Below are 18,930 nucleotides of genomic sequence, written 5' to 3'. Positions count from 1 at the left end.
TCAGAGATACTGCGGGTTCAGTTCTGGACCGCTGAGATAAAGTGAATACTGCAATAAAGCAAGTCACATGGATATTTTGGTTTTCCAGCACATATAAAAGTTATGTTTACACTATACTGTTGTCTACTAAGTGTGCAATAGTATTATATATCTTAAAAAGAACACTGGGGGCTTCCCTGGTGGCACAGTGGTTGAGAGTACGCCTGCCGATGCAGGGGACATGGGTTCGTGCCCCGGTCCAGGAGGATGCCACATGCCACAGAGCGGCTGGGCCCGTGAGCCATGGCCGCTGAGCCTGTGCGTCCGGAGCCTGTGCTCAGCAACGGGAGAGGCCACAACAGTGAGAGGCCCGCGTACCGCAAACGAAAAAAAAAAAAGAACACTGTACCTTAATTTTAAAATACTTTGTTGCTAAAAAATGCTAACCATCACCTGAGCCTTCAATGTGTAATTTTTTTGCAAGAGTAACATTCAAGACCACTGATCACAGATCACTGTAACAAATATAATAACAATGAGAAAGTTTGAAATATTGTGAGGATTACCAAAATGTGACACAGAGACACAAGGTGAGCAAATACTGTTGGAAAAATGGCACCAACCAACTTGCTTAATGCAGGGTTTCCACAAACCTTCAATTTGTTTAAAAAAAAAAAAAAGGAGGGACATGTCTGTATCACAGAAGAATATTCATAATTACCTGAAAAGGCCATTAAGATACTTCTCCTGCTTCCAACTACATATCCAGGTGATACCAGACTTTCCTAATATACTTAAACTAAAACAACATACCTGGTGGAAAAGCAAATATGAAAATCCAGCTGTATTCTAGTAAGCCAAACATTATAGATTTGCTAAAATATATAAATGCTACACTTCTCACTAATATTTTTTTTCAAAAGATTTTTCATAAAAATGTTAATTATGTTAACTCAAAAGGGGTTCATTGTTATTTTAAGTGAATTAAATATTTTTCTCAGTTTTAATTTTTAGTTTAAAAAATACTGATACTGATAAAGTCACATAAATTAAAACTCTCTGGAGTCCTCAGTAAAAATTTTGAGAGTACAAGTGCTTCTTGAGCCCAGAAAGTTTGAGAACTGCTGACCTAGCCTAATCTTTTATTTGATACTAGATTTCTGAATTGCATATTTTATACGATATACAAGTTTCGATCAGATGCAGTACTCCAGTGAAAGGGAGCTCTCTTCCTCCAAATTCACTGCTCTAATGTTACAGTTATAATTGGTGTAGATGCTGCCAGTAATTACCAGGAGCAATCATCAACTTCTTCCAGGTTGACCCCACTATTGAAACTAGAAAGCCATGTATTTGTTTTCCCAGGATCACACGCAGTACTAGGTGTTTATGAGACCCATTTCATCAGTGAGATAGAAAGGAAACACTGATGAGGGGCTTCTGGGAAAGCTTTTCCTCACAAGAGCCCAGGAAGAGAAGTCCCCAGGTACCTTTTCCAATTCTCTTTGTTTTAAATAGGGATGAGAAGTCTGGAACTACCAGCCTTCCTGTGACCAGAACACAAAGAGACAGAATGTGGACAGCTACAGAAGGCAGAACAAAACAACAGAAAAACTAGGGACCCGATGATATAATTGAACAGTGGAAAGAATCTTGGAATTGCCAATCTGAAGAAATCTAGTTGAACAAAAAACCAAAGTTCTTTTGGTTTAATGTATTGCTTGTCAGATTTTCTGTTCCATGTAGGCAAAAGCATTCCGAACATATTTAACAATAAACTTCCTCATTTGGTCCTAATTCAGCTCCCACACATACTATCCACAAATACTAAGTAGTGTCATGAAGTCTCCATTTTACCCCAACAATTGTTGTTCTACAACTAAAGACAAATAGTCCTTCTTCGGAACTGGTTGATAAATATGAAACCAAATACTCTCTTTTTCCTACCCTCCAGAGTAGAAATTCTGAGATCTAGTTCTGTAAGAATTTGCAAGAATCTCTAAAGACAACGAAATTAAAAAAGCATTCAATATGCTGACTGACAGAGACACGATACATAATCATGGGCTTATCACAGTCTTCTGCTTTCATAATCAAGATAATTTTTTCAATGGCAGGTATCTTCATCCACTTTTCAGAAATCCTTTTGGAAAATACGGAGGTTGTACACTCAATTGCATACAAGCACTAGGGAACTAATAATCTACAGTGACTGAGGAGGGCTAAGTTAAGAAAATCTGGACTATGAAGAAATGCCCCATTTCAAAGGAACATCTGCTACCCAAGGCCAGCCAGCTAATTATTGCTATCTGAGAATAAGGGCCCAGAGTTGCCAGATCTTCTAATTTTGGAGGAAGAGTTAGATGTGTAGATCGCTTTGGGAAATCTGCAATATTTAATTGTTGGCAACAGATTTAAAACAAAAAGAACCCAACCTGAGCCAAAATAACACATATCCAGGCTTGATCTCCCCTACTGACAGCTAGCACATCAACTCCAGCGTGATATTTAAACTGCAACAGCCCAAGAAAATGCTATTAAAACTCATTACATGGATTGAAAATTTTCAGGATAAATTCCAAAGGTATATTTAAAATGCTAGTCACAGAAAGTTAGCACCCATCTCATATGAATAAAGGGGCTCCATCACTAATCTGCTTACCTCCAGCAGTAGAAGTGTCTCCTGTTCAGTCCATTCTCTTCCAGCACTAGCACCTTTACTCTAAAGAAAAAAATTCAGAAATTATTTACTCATTCCTAAAGGTTGAATGGAGCTCATCAGGATTCCCTTCTAAGTTCTGCAGACTGTTTTCTGCAATCCACCAAAGTAAGTCCCTGAGTAACAAGAATAAAACACATAAGGAACCAAAACTCCCAACAGAAAGGCTCGCTTATTTCAAAGATTTCTTGCTATCTACCAAGGAGTCATGGACTACTTAGACATTAGACATGGATTACTTAGACCACTTATTTCTATTATTTATAAGAAAACCAAGTCTGTGTTGTGTAAAACCAAATCAATTGATTCATACTTCTTGATTTGCAGATTCTACTCCATTCATGAAGAGGACTGGCTGTGTAGTATACTTGATATTATTCTTTAGCTGCATATGTTACTAATTCAAAATACACATTCTAACATATTATCCCTTCTCTGAAAATTCTACTTTGGAAGATTACAATTTAAGAAATGAAAACTTCTATAGTCCATGATTCCTTTGTGTCAATAAAGTTTCTCAATTCATTTGACTCAACCTTTCTGCACGACTGTGCTATACACTGCAGGTAAAAATTATGATTTATTAGGTCTCCATAATATTCAATCCATATCATTATGAAATATTTGTTCATTTGCAAAAAATGTACTAAAAATAACTAGTTTTGGGCTTCCCTGGTGGCGCAGTGGTTGAGAGTCCGCCTGCCGATGCAGGGGACATGGGTTCGTGCCCCGGTCCGGGAAGATCCCACATGCTGCGGAGCAGCTGGGCCCGTAAGCCATGGCCACTGAGCCTGCGCGTCCAAAGCCTGTGCTCCGCAACGGGAGAGGCCACAACAGTGAGAGGCCCGCGTACCGCAAAAAAAAAAATAAATAAATAAATAAATAAATAAAATAACTAGTCTTTAAATACGGAGTAAGAAGAGGAATCTAAGAATTGCAGGATTAAAAGCCTAAAGTATGCCTTTGTGAGGAAGAAAAGATGTACGTAGCTTTAACTCCCAATACACTGCTCAGACTCCTTGAGGATTACTTTAAGAGAACTAAAGGCTACTCTTTTTTATTTTGTTTTTGGCAGCATGTGGGTCTTAGTTCCCTGACCAGGAACCCAGGCCCTTGGCAGTGAGAGCTAACCACTGGACTGCCAGGGAATTCCCCCAAAGGCTACTCTTAATAAACAAACATCAGAAGTGACCATCAATCAGATATGGAGCCCTGAGTGGAACAACATTCATCAATATTTCATCTAAATTCTGAAAAAGAAGACCCAAATATAGGGCAGATCTGTATAACCTAGACACGAACGGCATTTACTGGGTAGGTCCACAGCAACCATTTCCCCACTTCTCATCCACAAAGCATAGAAAGGATTTTCCCCATTCCTACTGGCTTAAGTCAGTTAATGTTTCTCCTCTTGATTACAACTTGAGTAACTTCATCAGGGCCAGGGTTTCTACATGATTTTAGAATTTCTTTCTTTTGTATTTATTGAGGTAAAATATATATACAACAAAGTACACAAATCTTATGCGTACAGTGTGACTACAATTCTACTTATAATACCCATGTAACAACACTCAAATCAATACTGAAAAGCACCCCCCCCTTAACCTCCAGTTGTTAACAAACCACAAAAGTATTGATACACACTATTCTGAATTCTACAATCGTAGGCTAGTTTCTGCGGATCTGAATTTTATAATAACAAAACCATTCAGTATGTAGTTTATGGGTCTGGCTTCTTGTCCAATATTATGGTAAGCAGATTCAACCTCATTGTTATATGAAGAAGTGAAACATTTCATCTCTGTATAGCATTACATTGTTTGAATAAACCACAATTTACCCATTATATTATTTACAGTTTTTGACTATCCTGGATAAGGCTGCTATGGATGTTCTCGCACATTCTTTTATAAACCCATTTATCTGGTCTATATAGCCAGAAGTTGGATAATTGGGTACATATATGTTTAGCTATAATCGTGTTCTCTACACTTCTACTTTCTGGAAGAACTTATGTAGATTGGTATTATTTCTTCCTTATGTGCCTAGTATAAATTCATCAGCAGAATCATCTGGGCACAGAGTTTTGTTTTTAGGAAGACGTTTAACTACATATAGATATTGTATAACAGTGTATAAATTATACACTTGAATAAGGTGGTTCAAGTATATAATTTCTAGTGGCTGCTCTAAAAGATTATCACAAACTTGGTGGCTTAAAATAACAAAAATGTATCCTCTCACAGCTCAGGAGGCTAGAAGTTCAAAATCATTATGACTGAACCAAAATCAAGGTGTTAGCAGGGCAATGCTCCCTCTGGAAGCTCTAGGGGAGAATAAATTCTTTGTCTTTCCTTCTTCTGGTGGCTGCCCCAGAATTCTTTGGTTTGTAGCCACCTCATTCCAGTATCTGCATCCAAGATCACATAGATTTTACAGCCTCCTCCTGTATGTAAAATCTCTGCGCTTTTCTCTTATAAGGACAAATGTGATGGTACTCAGAGCCCACCAGAATAATACAGGATTATCTCATCTTAAAAATCTTTAACTTAATCACATCTGCAAAGGATCTTTTTCCATATAAGGTAATATTTACAAGTTACAGATATGAGGACCTGATTTCTTTGGAGGACATTATTTTTAACCTAATATATCAAGTTATCTCTATCCTAGGAAGACTTTTATATCTTCGTTTTTCAAAAATATATATTTATTTACTTGGTTGCACTGGGTCTTAGTTGTGGCAGGTGGGCTCCTTAGTTGCAGCATGCAGGCTCCTTAGTTGTGGCATGCGAACTCTTGGCTGCAGCATGCATGTGTGATCTAGTTTCCTGACCAGGGATTGAAGGTGGGCCCCCTGCATTGGGAACAGAGTCTTAACCACTGCACCACCAGGGAAGTCTCGACTTCTATATTTTGTTGCTTTCCAGGGATTTTCCCATTTCATCGAAGTGTCAAATATATCACCACGAAGTTGTAAAGCATATTCTTTATTGCCTTTATATATAAGTAGAATCAACAGTGATGCACTGTTTCATTCCTGATCAGGGATTTGTGTTTTCTCTTCTCTTCTTGATCACTCTTGGCTAGAGGTTTATCAAATTTATCGATCTCTTCAAATAACCATCTTCTTATTTTATTAATCTTCTCTATTGTTTTCCTATTTTTGGTTTCTAGTTTAATTTTGCTGTGGTGAATCAACCACATTCATTCCATATGTATAAAATCATACAACCACACTGTATAATTTCAATCATTTAAAACTTATGATACTAATTTTATTGCTCAGAATTGTGTACATTTTGTTGAGTATTCCCTGTGAATTTTATTATTATTATTATTTTACTTTTTGGCTGCACTGCGTGGCACGTGGGATCTTAGTTCCCTGACCAGGGATCGAACCCACGCCCCCTCCAGTGGAAGCGTGGAGTCTTAACCACTGAACCACCAGGGAAGTCCCCCCAAGAACTTTAAAACAATGTGTTTCTGCTATTTTGCAGAATCTTCTATAAATACCAATAGACCTTATTGGTTGATAGTGGTGTTGTAGGTCTTTTATACTCTTGCTGACTTTCTATTTGTTCTATCAATTACCAAGAAAGGATTGTTGAAATCTCCAACTATACTTGAGTGTCTGCCTGTTACTCCTTTCTGTTCTGTCAGTTTTTGCTTTATATGTACTTTGAAGGTCTTTAATTAGGTACATATGTATTTAGGATGATTGTGTCCTCTTGATTAATCAATCCCCTTATCATTATGAAACATCTCTACTTCTGGTAAAATAAGTTGTTCTGATGTCTACTTTTATAAATATTAATATGGTGATTCTGGCTTCCTTCTGTTTAGAAGGTATGTCTTTTCCCACTCATTTTCTTTTAGTCTGTGTCTTTGTATTTAAAGTGGGTTTCTTGTAGACAATACATGTTTGTCCTTGATTTTTTTAAACCAATTTGACAATCTCTGCTGCTGAATTGGAATATTAAAACTATTAATGTTCGATTCTATACTACTATCCCTATGGTCAGATGTAAATCTTCCATCTTACTATTTTCTATTCTTCCCATCTGTTCCTTGTTTTCTTGTTTCCTTCCCTCTTGTGGAGTAACATTTTTGTGAAGTATTATTGTTTTTATTCCATTATTGGCTTATTAGTTATGCATCTTTAAATAGTTAATCTAAGATTTACAATATCCATCTCTAAACTGTCACAGTGTACTCTCAAATAATATTTTAGCACTGTCACATATAGTGTAAGAACTTTAATATAGTATACTTCCAATTCCTTTTCCTGTCCTTTTAGTGATGTTTGGTCTTCAACATCAATATGCTATGAACCTAAATACATAGTTATTTTTGGTTTAAACAGTATTATCCTTTTAAACAATTAAAAATAAAAGGGAAATGTCTTTAATACTGACCCATATGTTGACCTCTTCTGGCACCCTTTATTCTTCCATGTAGATCCAGTCCCCTCCCAAAATGCTTTATCAAATTATTAGTTTACCCTATAATCAATCCTTCTCAACAATTTCAGAACTTTACAACAGTTTAACTCAATTTATTCTTCTTCTGCCTTTCTGCTGTTTTTGTCATTTCTACATGTTACAAACCTCCCAAAATGTTCGTTGTTTAAAAAGTCTACATTCCTTTATATTTAACTACTTATTTACACTTCTCCATGCTCTTTATTCCTTCTCTAGCATCACGTGCTTCCATGTGGAATCATTACCCTTCATCCTGAAGAACTTCCTTTAGTGTCCTTACATTGTGAACTAGTGATAACTGCTCTACCTTTTGAATGTCTGTGAACGCCTTTATTGCACTTTCTATTTTGAAAGGTATTTCTACTAGATACAGAATTTCAGAGTGACAATTTTCCTTTCAGCATTTAAAAATATTATTAAACTGTCCTCTGGTTTCTATCTTTTCTGTTGAAAAGTCAGACATCAGTTTTATCATTGTGCCTCTGAATTTAATGTGTCCTTCCCCAACCCCCCTGCTCCTTGGCTGATTTAAGATGTTAGCTTTAAGAGTTTAAGCACCGGGACTTCCCTGGTGGTGCAGTGGTTAAGAATCCGCCTGCCAATGCAGGGGACACGGGTTTGAGCCCTGGTCCGGGAAGATCCCGCATGCCACGGAGCAACTAAGTCCGTGTGCCACAACTACTGAGCCTCTGCTCTAGAGCCGCGAGCCACAACTACTGAGCCCATGTGCCACAACTACTGAAGCCCATGTGCCTACAGCCCATGCTCCGCAACAAGAGAAGCTACCACAATGAGAAGCCCATGCACCGCAGCAAAAAGTAGCCCCCGCTCACGTCAACTAGAGAAAGCCTGTCCGCAGCAACGAAGACCCAACGCACCCAAAAATAAATTTAAAAAAAAGAGGTTAAGCACCATTTGCCTGAGTATGGTTTTCTCTATATCCAAACTTGGATATGTTCAGTCTCTCTTATTCTGTGAGTTGATAACTTTTCATTAGTTATGGAAAATTTTTAGGCCTTACATCTTCAAGTATTGCTTCTGTACCATTCTTTCTCTTCTCATAGGTCTCTAATGATAAATATTAATTCTTTTGACTGTATCTCATGTGTCTCTGTACTCTTTTCTCTTTGTCCTGTCCCCTCAACTTCAACCAATTTCTTTTCCTCTTGCTGTTTCAGTTTCAATGTATCTATTAACCTGAGTTCACTAATCCTGTCTTCTGCTGTGTCCAGCCTGCTGTTAAACCTATCCAATGGGTTAATTTCAGTATATTTTCAATTATTCAATAGGTATTTGATTCTTTTTATATATTCCCATTCTCTTGAAATTCTCCATTTCCCCCCTCATTTTAACACATTAATCATAGTTATTTTTAAATACCTATCTTCTAACCATACTAAGAAAAGGTAAGATAAGTGACTTTTATAAAATGTCATTAGATTTAAGTAGAAAGCACCTCCTTACCTTACAGAAAGTAAAACAAGTTTCTTACGGAAAATGATGCTTCTTAGAAGGAAGAAGGACAAAGAGCACATGCCAGCTTGTAGTCCATATGTCCCTATAGAAAAATCCTTACCTTTGCTAAGGTTTTCTTGGAGTAAACGTCAGTACGAAGACCAAAGTTCTGCAAATCAATTGGTTTTTCCTTGTTCTTCTCAGGAAAATTTAACATCTGCTGAGCAGCAGGAACCTAGGAGTCAAATAAATGATAAATGGCTGTATTAACCTCTACAAAGTAAAAGGGACAGAGGCTTTTAAGGATGTTTAATATCGGCACTTAAACTACTAGAGATTCTACAAAAAAATAAATACCTACACCTTACACTACACTTCTAACAAAAATTCAACATGTAAGAAACATTTTTTTTTTTTGCCTAAGTCACAGATAAAATAGACAAGTCTTCTTTAATATTTCATAGTGGAGGGTAATTTATAGGTTAGATTCATGTTATTCCAACTGAATGGTATACAAAATCCGATTGACATAATAATCTTTTCAAGGGACTTCCCTGGCGGCGCACTGGTTAAGAATCCACTTGCCAAGGCAGAGGACACGGGTTAGAGCCCTGGTCTGGGAAGATCTCACATGCCGCGGAGCAACTAAGCCCGTGCACCACAACTACTGAGCCTGTGCTCAGTAGTTGTGGCTCAGTTGTTAGCCACAACTACTGAAGCCCGCGTGCCTAGAGCCTGTGCTGCGCAACAAGAGAAGCCAACGCACAGCAACAAAGAGTAGCCCCTGCTCACTGCAACTAGAGAAAGCCAGAGCACAGAAAAAAAGACCCAACGAGGCCAAAAATAAATAAAGTAAATAAATTTAAAAAAAAATTATATAGAAGAGATTAAAAGAAAAAAAAAGAACGTGTGCATAGATGTCCACTTTCCAAATGTTAGGAAGGGGAAGTTCAAAACAATTTAACACATTTATACAGTCTGCTTCTTTATTAGTGTCTTTGATGGCAGAAGTGATAAAGGAGCCATGAGTTATGAAAGCAAATCTCTAAGAGGATAAAGCATAGACTCTTGGCATTAATGGGAGAGCATTATCTTAAACAACTAAATATTCTTATGGACTCAAACATTTACAACATACAAAAACGAACAAACATAACCTATCAGCTAAGAAACAGCACTATTATATGACTATAATAGTAATTCCTGAATATAAATGCAAGAAGTGGTTGTCTATTACCACCCAGACCTGAAAAAAAGGCTGCACTAATTTACCTGAGGTGATCGAAGATGCAGAGGTACAAGCCCAGAGGGGGTATCAGCTAATACATTGAAATGAGGAGTCGGAGGAGGTCCCATTGCCATGGGTCGACTTTCTGGATCCACTTGGTAATTAACAAGCCCCCACTGCTCTAAAAAGGCATGAACCCTGAAGAATAAAGCTCTTAAAGTTAAAATCTAGAGAATGTACCTCATGATCTTCATAAGCATCATTACATTTCATTAAAAAACAAATGAAAAAAACCCCTAAGTAAACATGTTCTCTTGTAGGCTATGAACCATCACAAAGTAACTGACAATTTTGGTTTGAGGGACAATTTCTACAAACTCAAAATAATGTTGAACATAGCACCCCCAAACCTAGTATAAAGGCTAATCATTTCAATCACAGAAACGAGGGAACAAATGCTCATGTAGGTCCATGGTGAAAGAGCTCACACATAAACCAAACTCACAGGAGGAGACCTACATTTTGTTTTTTTCTTTACACAGATTTAGGGCACAGAGCTTATCCATTCCCCACCCTAACCCACTCTCCATCTACGGTCAGTTTATGATTAGACCATACAATAAAAGATGTAAAATGTAAAAATTAAAAAAAAAAAGATGCTTTAGGTATTTTATTAACCAAGAAAACATCCAGTTTAGTCAACCTAACATTAGCAATGTATCAGTAACCACCTGCAGTGAAATATCTGAGAAAAAGTCAAGACATCCTTACCTCATCACAGCACATACATCTCCAGTCAAGTTCCTCCGACAAGCAGTGCTGGTTAAATATTCCTGGGGATTTAGGCGGTATGTGTCGATCATAAAATTTCGATATGCCAAGTATCTAAAAAGTAATGGCAAAACTCATAAGGTGAACACACATCCTTTCAAAAACAGTAACTCATATAGCCAAATAGTTCCATATTCCTCAACCAAATACAACAAAAAGTTAAGACAACAGTCCAATAAACAATAGTGATAATGTACTGAGTATTTACAGTCGTAAGTGTAACTCAGAGTAAGAATCCCTAAAATGCAAAACAACTGTCTACTAACATATAATAAGCACAATAGAGTAATCTGATGAAGATAGTGTGAAGTAAAATAAGTACAACCTTGGTCACAGAGGTCAATCAATAACCCTTAGTTGCCTGCAAAATTTGCAAGTAACACTTGGTTACACAGGCTGTCTCCCTAACTACACTACTATATACCTAGCATTTACTGTGTGTCAGCCATAGGTCTAAGCACTTTCTGTGTGGTAATGCATTTAATCCTCACAATCTCTGTATAAGGTAGGATCTATTATTATTCTATTTATAGATGAGGGTTAAAGAATTTGTCCTATGGGACTTCCCGGTCCGTCGAGTGGTTAAGACTCTGTACTTCCAACACAAGCGGCGCAGGTTTGATCCCTGGTCAAGGAGCTAAGATCCCACATGCCATGAGGCACAGTGGCCAAGAAAATTACAAACAAAATGCACACATACACACACACACACACACTCACACACAACTAGAACAGGGAGCTAAGATCCCACATCTTGTGAGGCACAGTGGCCAAGAAAATTACAAACAAAACACACACACACACACACACGCACACAACTAGAATTTGTCCCAGACCACAAGGCTGGTTAAGTGGTGGAGCTAGAATTCGGCAAAATGTGGTGGCTCTGGCTCTGACAATGGTTATATACTTCCTGACTATCAGTTTTTTAGAGATCCCAGCTATGCAACAAGTAGAACCTATGAAGCCAAACTCAGAGGTAAGACAAGCCATATAAAAAAGGAGAGAAAAACTGAGATTCTGAGTCATAGCAGATTCCACATCCACAGTGTACCCAAGCATTTCTGCCATAAAATACTTAAAACAAGTGTGTAAAGAAGGTAGAGACCTAGCAAAACTTCTTACCACAAAAGTAAAGCAAAAGACTAGCAGCTTGAAGTTAGCTACATCAGAGTAAAAAAGGTATACTATTCAAAGAGTCTGGTATAAGCACAGCTGGATAAACAAAGATTGAAAGGCGAATTTACATTTAAATGGGCTAAGTTGTGCTTTTAAATAGCAGACTGCCAAGAACTGTAAGTATTTATAAATACTGGCAATTTGCAATTCGGTGGCAATAGGCAAATTAGCCAGAAGAATATACCATGTCTAAATAGGTGAAAAAACCTGACTGGGCTTCTTATGCCAAATCTTTGATTTTGGTTTTAAATGACTCCTTACAGCTTTGTTATGAAAAGCTGAAATTTGCTGTGACACCTAAACGTAGAATCTCAAACTATCATGGATAATTTACCACGAGAAAATGTTTATTATTTGATTTTCTGTATTATACCCATGTGCTTTGTGTGTAAAAGCATCCTTCCCTAAACAATTTAAACAAGAGACATCTATTTGCACAGTCACATGTGTATAACAGACAACAGATTAACACTATGAAGATAAGACACGGAAAGGTAATTATAGTGTGATATATACGGATTTATTTTAGGGGGCAAGGATTTCTGAAGTCTATAATTAAGGGTCACTAGGCAAAGATAAAAATACTTCCTAATGAACTTCTTCCTTCTAATAAAAGTTTTTCTGCTTCCAATACAAAGCACAACAATGCTTTATGTAATCAAGATCAATTTATATGCAGCTATTATCATCATACTTGGCATTCTCTTATTTATTTATTTTAATTTTTTTTGGCTGCAGCCCATGGCATGTGGGATCTTAGTTCCCCGAGTAGGGATCAAACCCATGCCCTCTGCATAGAAGCACAGAGTCTTAACCACTGAACTGCCATGGAAGCCCTTGACATTCTTTTAACTAAAAGTCATTCATAAGGAAAATAAGATAAAGGTTCACTTTCTTCTAGATTACATATAATACATATAATCAATAACAAACAGGTACTCACAAGGTGAGTTAGGGAGAAAACTGGAGTCGGTTTAGTGAGTATCTGTTACTGAATTCAATCTTTAGCTGCAAAAGCTGATGTGTATGTATCAACAGTTCAAGATTGCGGAAGAAAAAATTTGAAACAATTTCCTTTGAAGCAAGGAGTACTGTGTAGCTGAGATATGAACACTGTTCTGAACAGAGTAAGATATTTGTAAACTTTCAGACAATAGCAAAGATTAACTCAGAAGGGTGCTTTAAGAACCCCCTGCCAAACACATCCAAATATTAATTTTTCTTAATACTGGTCCCACTAAAATATGTAACAGTATCAGGATTACATCTTTACATTTCACTCACATCTCTGGAGTCTTGGATTTGTTTTTTCCATTGAAAAACTCAGGAAGAGCACGCCGTTCAATCACATGAATACTGAAGGGGAAAAAGACAATTAGGAATCCTCTTGGAAAAATAAAATCCTGAAATTTGAGCTAAGCTTGTTTAACTTTCAAAGTGAAACTGATAAAACCAAAAACTGAGCACTACTTGCAAAATTTAACTGGCTTACACAAGTTCCTATGTATTAACAGTATGTAATAATAAAATTAAAGTACATAATATATATTTATAAACTTATATATAATATATAGAGCTAAAGAAAGCTTTCCCTTTCTCACCCCCAATACTTACTGTAGTTTTTCTATTCCCATAACCAAACTCTATAAACACTGAAGAAAAACAACAACAACAACAACAAAAAACACACTGAAGGCTTCAGATTTTATGTTCTTGTCATAATACACTGTAACTAGATGATGAGCCACAAATTAGGAAAAGTTCTTTGGAAATTGGCTGACAAAAATCACAGTACTTGGCATGGCAACAAACTGGTGAAATGAATGATCGACCAAAAGACAACGAAATTGACTGTAATCGGTTTCTCAGGTTCAACATTAATGCACTTTTTCATCCAGCCCTCAGAAACTTTGTGGTGAACTGAATTTTTTAAAATAGTTCAGTGATTTACTGCTTTTAAAAAAGATCACAGAACTAATTTTTAACATTCAGATAAAAATCACTGATAATTTTATAAAATGTTACAGGTGATAAGCACTATAGAGACCATGTGAAATGATCAGGCCTAAAACACTCTACAAATGAAACCAACTGTACATTTAGCTCAAAGGTTTTGACATTAATGCTAATCAGTATTTTTCCTGATGACACATTTTAGTTTCTCAGTGCCTTTTCAGATATGCAACATGTACAGAGATTACATAGGAAAGAGCAAATCAATAGTCTGTGAATACAAATAAAAGCATTCACTCTTTCATTATTCGGTAACATTTAAATTGTTTGAATTGGATACTACCAAATACTATAAATAAAATGAATCACCTGGAAACTTACAGGAAGATGATTTCTAAGATGAATTTATGTTCCATAGATACATGTATAATGAATTTACAAGTTTTATTATAAGGAGAATAACTGTAAGCAATGAATAAACTGGTCCTAATATACCTCTCATTGTTATGTTACAGGTTAGGAAGAGGCCACAAAGACAATTTCACCAAGAACAAAACACACAAGAATGTTTAATCACAACCACTTTCTTTTTCAAAAATCTATGTTTGAAGTACTGGCAGCTGATTCCTTAGGTTCTGAGAATGAGTCAAGTAGTAGAAGGAGTGGGATATTCGGAATCAGAAAACCTGAGTTCTTCCAATTAGCAACTCTGCAACTTTGCACCACTTCAACTGAGGCTGTAGTTATCTATAAAATAGGGATATAACTAATACCTCTACTGTCCATCTAACAGCACACTTTGTGACATGCAAAGATCACCATGCAAATGGAAGTGTTTCTGTAAACTATAAAAACCTAAAACACTATGTACTGTTATGACATTCCCCTTTTTTGAGGGGAAAATGCTAGCTTCTCAAGCCATTCTGAATCTTACTCTGCAACTACAAATAACAATAATGAAACTTCCAAATATCAAAGTAATTTAACATAATAATCAATGTAATGAAGACTGACCTTCAAAGAAAAGCAATATACTTATTCTGTTTCAGCTTCTACTTATTCAAAACAATGAGGAACAGCATTCAGAGTTAGTTTTAAAAAGTATGCTGGGGGGCCTCCCTGGTGGCGCAGTGGTTGAGAGTCCGCCTGCCGATGCAGGGGACACGGGTTCGTGCCTCGGTCTGGGAAGATCCCACATGCCGCGGAGCGGCTGGGCCCATGAGCCATGGCAGCTGAGCCTGCGCGTCCGGAGTGCTCCGCAACGGGAGAGGCCACAACAGTGAGAGGCCCGCGTACCGCAAAAAAAAAAAAAAAAAAAGTATGCTGAAAAGTCTCAATAGTAGAGGCCATACCTTGTGGTTTTAGACAAAAATAAGCTATGACTCAAATGGACCATCCACCCTATTCTTTTAAGTTGGTTTTAAAAGAGAGATATATATATAAGCACAGGACCACGAGATTGTAAGGGCAGCATCACTAGACTAAATATATAGCCTTCCAATGAAAGTACCTTAAAGAAACTAACATCTATTTGGAGTTCTGGTTCATACATTTAAAAATAAAAAACTGTCCAACAAAAATCAGCCTGACGTGAAAGTTAGATTTCATAAGTAATCAATTAGTAAGATATGTACATCTCCATTTATTTCCAGCCATGTTCCAAAGGTGCCACAGTGGCTGTGGTAAATGACAGGGAGGGTGCTGAAGAGGTTGTTTTCCTGAACTCTTTTACATGCCAGGGTTTATACAAGAAAGGGCTCCTGTTTCCGATTAACATGAAGCCATTATTGGGTACTAAGATGAATTTTTCTTTAAAATTTCCATAATGTTTAAAAATCATATAATGAACATCAATATTTTATAATTATTAAATACTCAAGCATTTGCCTGTCTGAACTAAAACTGACTCCAAATGAGTCAGGTTCAAGTTTACAAAATTTTATAATCCTAAATTACAACATAATAGTTTCTATCCCCAAGTAAAACAACCAAAAGAACACATTCCAAAGTTAAAATAAAATAACTTTCCATCCCCCTTCATCCAGTGTGACAGTGATTACTGATGAGGGGACCTGGGCAGAAGAGCACTATTTTTTAAATAAATTTATTTATTTATTTTTGGCTGTGTTGGGTCTTCGTTGCCGCGTGCAGGCTTTCTCTAGTTGTGGCGAGCGGGGGCTACTCTTCATTGCGGTGCGCGGGCTTTTCAATGAGGTGGCTTCTCTTGTTGAGGAGCACAGGCTCTAAGCACGCGGGCTTCAGCAGTTGCAACGCGTGGGCTCAGTAGTTGTGGCTCGTGGGCTCTAGAGCGCAGGCTCAGTAGTTGTGATGCACGGGCTTAGCTGCTCCACGGCATGTGGGATCTCCCCAGACCAGGGCTCGAACCCGTGTCCCCTGCATTGGCAGGCGGATTCTTAACCACTGTGCCACCAGGGAAGTCCTGAGCACAATATAATTTCAAGGAAAGTTTTCCCACTCCTAATTACCATGTTCACAGATGTAAGCAACCTACTCACCAGTTATAATCAAACCACGATGCATAGCTAGGAATAATAATGTGATTGGTCTGCTCTGTCACATTATCTTCACCAGGGTCAACTGACCGACTCTGATCACCTTTTGCCAGGATCTTCATCTTCCTGTAGAAAAAGAAGCCAAAATTCAGAGAAAGAGAACTACAGAGAGATATGGAACTAGCTTTCAAATTTCTAATAGCAGGTTACAGAAAATGCAGCTAGCTGATCCAATTTCAAGGACCAGGAAAACAAATTTCAAGTAAAAATAGCCTTTCACAGTTTTCAAGGTACCTTCACAAGATGTCCAGATGAGATAGCATATTTTTTTCCTCCTTTTTACAGATGAGGGAATCAACTCATAGAAAGCCCAAACCTTTCCACAATAGCCTGCTACTTATTTGTCTAGTTTTACCTAATCCTCGAATCACAAATCTAAATTACTAGTTCTCAATTTATAAGGAGGTAACACAAGGACACTGAGACATAATGATAAGCTTTCCCCAATCCCAAAGATTGAGTACTAAGTATCTGCCAACAGCGATATGTGCAATATCTCACTTATTCCTCACAATAACAGCAGGTACTGTTTATTATCTCTTTTGTGGATGAGAAAATGATGCACAGAGCTAACAAGACATAAACAGGATAAAACTCCAGAAAGTGCAGCTAGAGGGCCTACACTCTTAACCACTCTTAGTGCTGAAAATTAGTTCTGACTTTTATCACATTTATGTAGGTTTTGCAAATGATTCCACCTAAAAACCTGGTTTTGCTAATACAATAATTTCAAAAAGCCCTGCTTTAGGTCAAAACACAAGAACGTTTTTTTATGCTACCAGTAAACAGTAATAATTACATTTTTTTTTTTGGCTGCATGTGGGATATTAGTTCCCCGACCGAGGCCCACAGCAGTGAGAGCACGGAGTCCGAACCACTGGACCACCAGGGAATTCCCCCAGTAATAATTACTTTCAAATAATATTATCTAACACACGCTTTATATTCAAGGGGATCCAAGTGTCCCATAAATGTCCTTTACAGATTTTTCTCCTCAATACAGAACCTGATCAAGGAGTCCATATTATATATGATATTCATGTCTCCTTAGTCTCCTTTAACCCCTGCCTCCTTTTGGGGGGAGATTTTATGACATTAAAATTCTTGAAGAATCCAGACCAGACAGCTTGTAGAGCATCTACCAATCTCTATTTATCACAATGATTCTTCATAATTAACTTCAGATTAAACATTTTCACAAAGAATACTACAGGAAATAAGCTTATTAACATTCAGATATTTTCAAATTGTGTAGAGTTCTATCTATCAACCTTTTATCTGTGGTGTTTTTACTGTTTTTAATCTTATAAAATTCTTTTCTGTTAAGAAACCAGTCAAATTTTGCATCATATTCTTTTACAAAGGTTCCATAGTTTAATTTTACCTTTAACTTAAATCAACCTAAATTTCCTGTGTTATATTACTTTAGGTGAGGATCTAGCTACTGCTAGAAACTTAAGACAGTAGTTTCCTTAAGTTTAATGAATATCAAAAAATTTTTTTAATGTATGAAATCATCAAGGAAACTGTGGTTGTTACTTAAATGACGTTGAAACAAATGTGTTAATATTGATGACAAAGGTAAGGAATTTTATTTCCCAAACCAGGGAAGCTAGCAAAATCTATGCTCATCGTTAATTTGTTCTTGTGGCATAGGTTCTACAAATTCAATGTGATTCAATTCAGAAAATTTTCTTTATTCAGGAAAACTAGGGAGAGGCTGGTATTGAAATGAATAAAAGCTGACAGTGTACAGTTTAATCATCTCAGTGAGGAAAGAAGCAGGATGATATCATGGGACTGGTGTTAGAGTAACCACCTCTAACCATCTTAGGTTTAAGTTACATAACAGACTTGTCCATAGTTTCAAAAGTACTCCCACCCTTGGCATAAAAAAAGGGGGGGATAATTCCTTGGTTTTCTATTTTGGTCTCCTTTATTGCCACCCAATACTTTCTACTCTAAAAGATGATGTCTTTTTACAAATGTAATATTCATAAATGTTTATGAGTAGCTCTTTGAATACAGAAGTTTTGATTTTAAAGAAAAGATCATAAGAACAGTTCAGCTAAAGAGCCATCTGTAGTAGAGTTTCTTGAAATACTTTTCCTTGAAATCCTGTCATGAATATTTTCCATTTCATGACTGTGTACAAACAACAAGTGTCACTATGGGGGAAGTTCTCTGACTCACTGAAAAGAGAAAAAAAAGAACCTAACCATTTTCAGCATTAAGTAAGTTATTTCAAGGAGATTAAGGATTAGTTACACATCTTAACACAGTTAGAGATGACAACCTGAATAAACAAGGTGCCATTTATTTAAAAAGAGAAATAAAACCTTGCCTAAAATCCAACACCATCCTACAGCCTAATTATTGACATGTCTCCACAGCAAAATTGATGAAACAGGAAGTAGCTGACTTTAAGGCTCAAAAAAGGTGAAGAGTATGATCAAAGGCTACATCAGTTGTGGACTGGGGCTGCACTAATAGAAATAGGAGTGAGAAAATCAAAGCAAGGCATGG

At 37.0% G+C, this 18,930-nt stretch overlaps 1 protein-coding gene across 1 annotated transcript in view; it reads right to left on the bottom strand.

Annotated features, from left to right (window-relative positions):
* The window catches only part of SMARCC1 (SWI/SNF related, matrix associated, actin dependent regulator of chromatin subfamily c member 1), a 177,545-nt gene that overhangs the window by 78,081 nt on the left and 80,534 nt on the right, over positions 1 to 18,930 (bottom strand). The window contains 7 exon segments of the mRNA XM_032648973.1: positions 2,642 to 2,701; positions 8,762 to 8,875; positions 9,913 to 10,066; positions 10,640 to 10,753; positions 13,163 to 13,234; positions 16,348 to 16,454; positions 16,456 to 16,470. Of these exon segments, the coding sequence (XP_032504864.1) occupies positions 2,642 to 2,701; positions 8,762 to 8,875; positions 9,913 to 10,066; positions 10,640 to 10,753; positions 13,163 to 13,234; positions 16,348 to 16,454; positions 16,456 to 16,470 (636 nt within the window).

This window comes from Phocoena sinus, chromosome 11, assembly GCF_008692025.1.
Source record: "Phocoena sinus isolate mPhoSin1 chromosome 11, mPhoSin1.pri, whole genome shotgun sequence".
In the NCBI taxonomy this organism is placed as follows: Eukaryota; Metazoa; Chordata; class Mammalia; order Artiodactyla; family Phocoenidae; genus Phocoena; species Phocoena sinus.
Note: the sequence above shows the minus strand (reverse complement) of the source record. Positions and strands in the feature narration are given on the sequence as shown.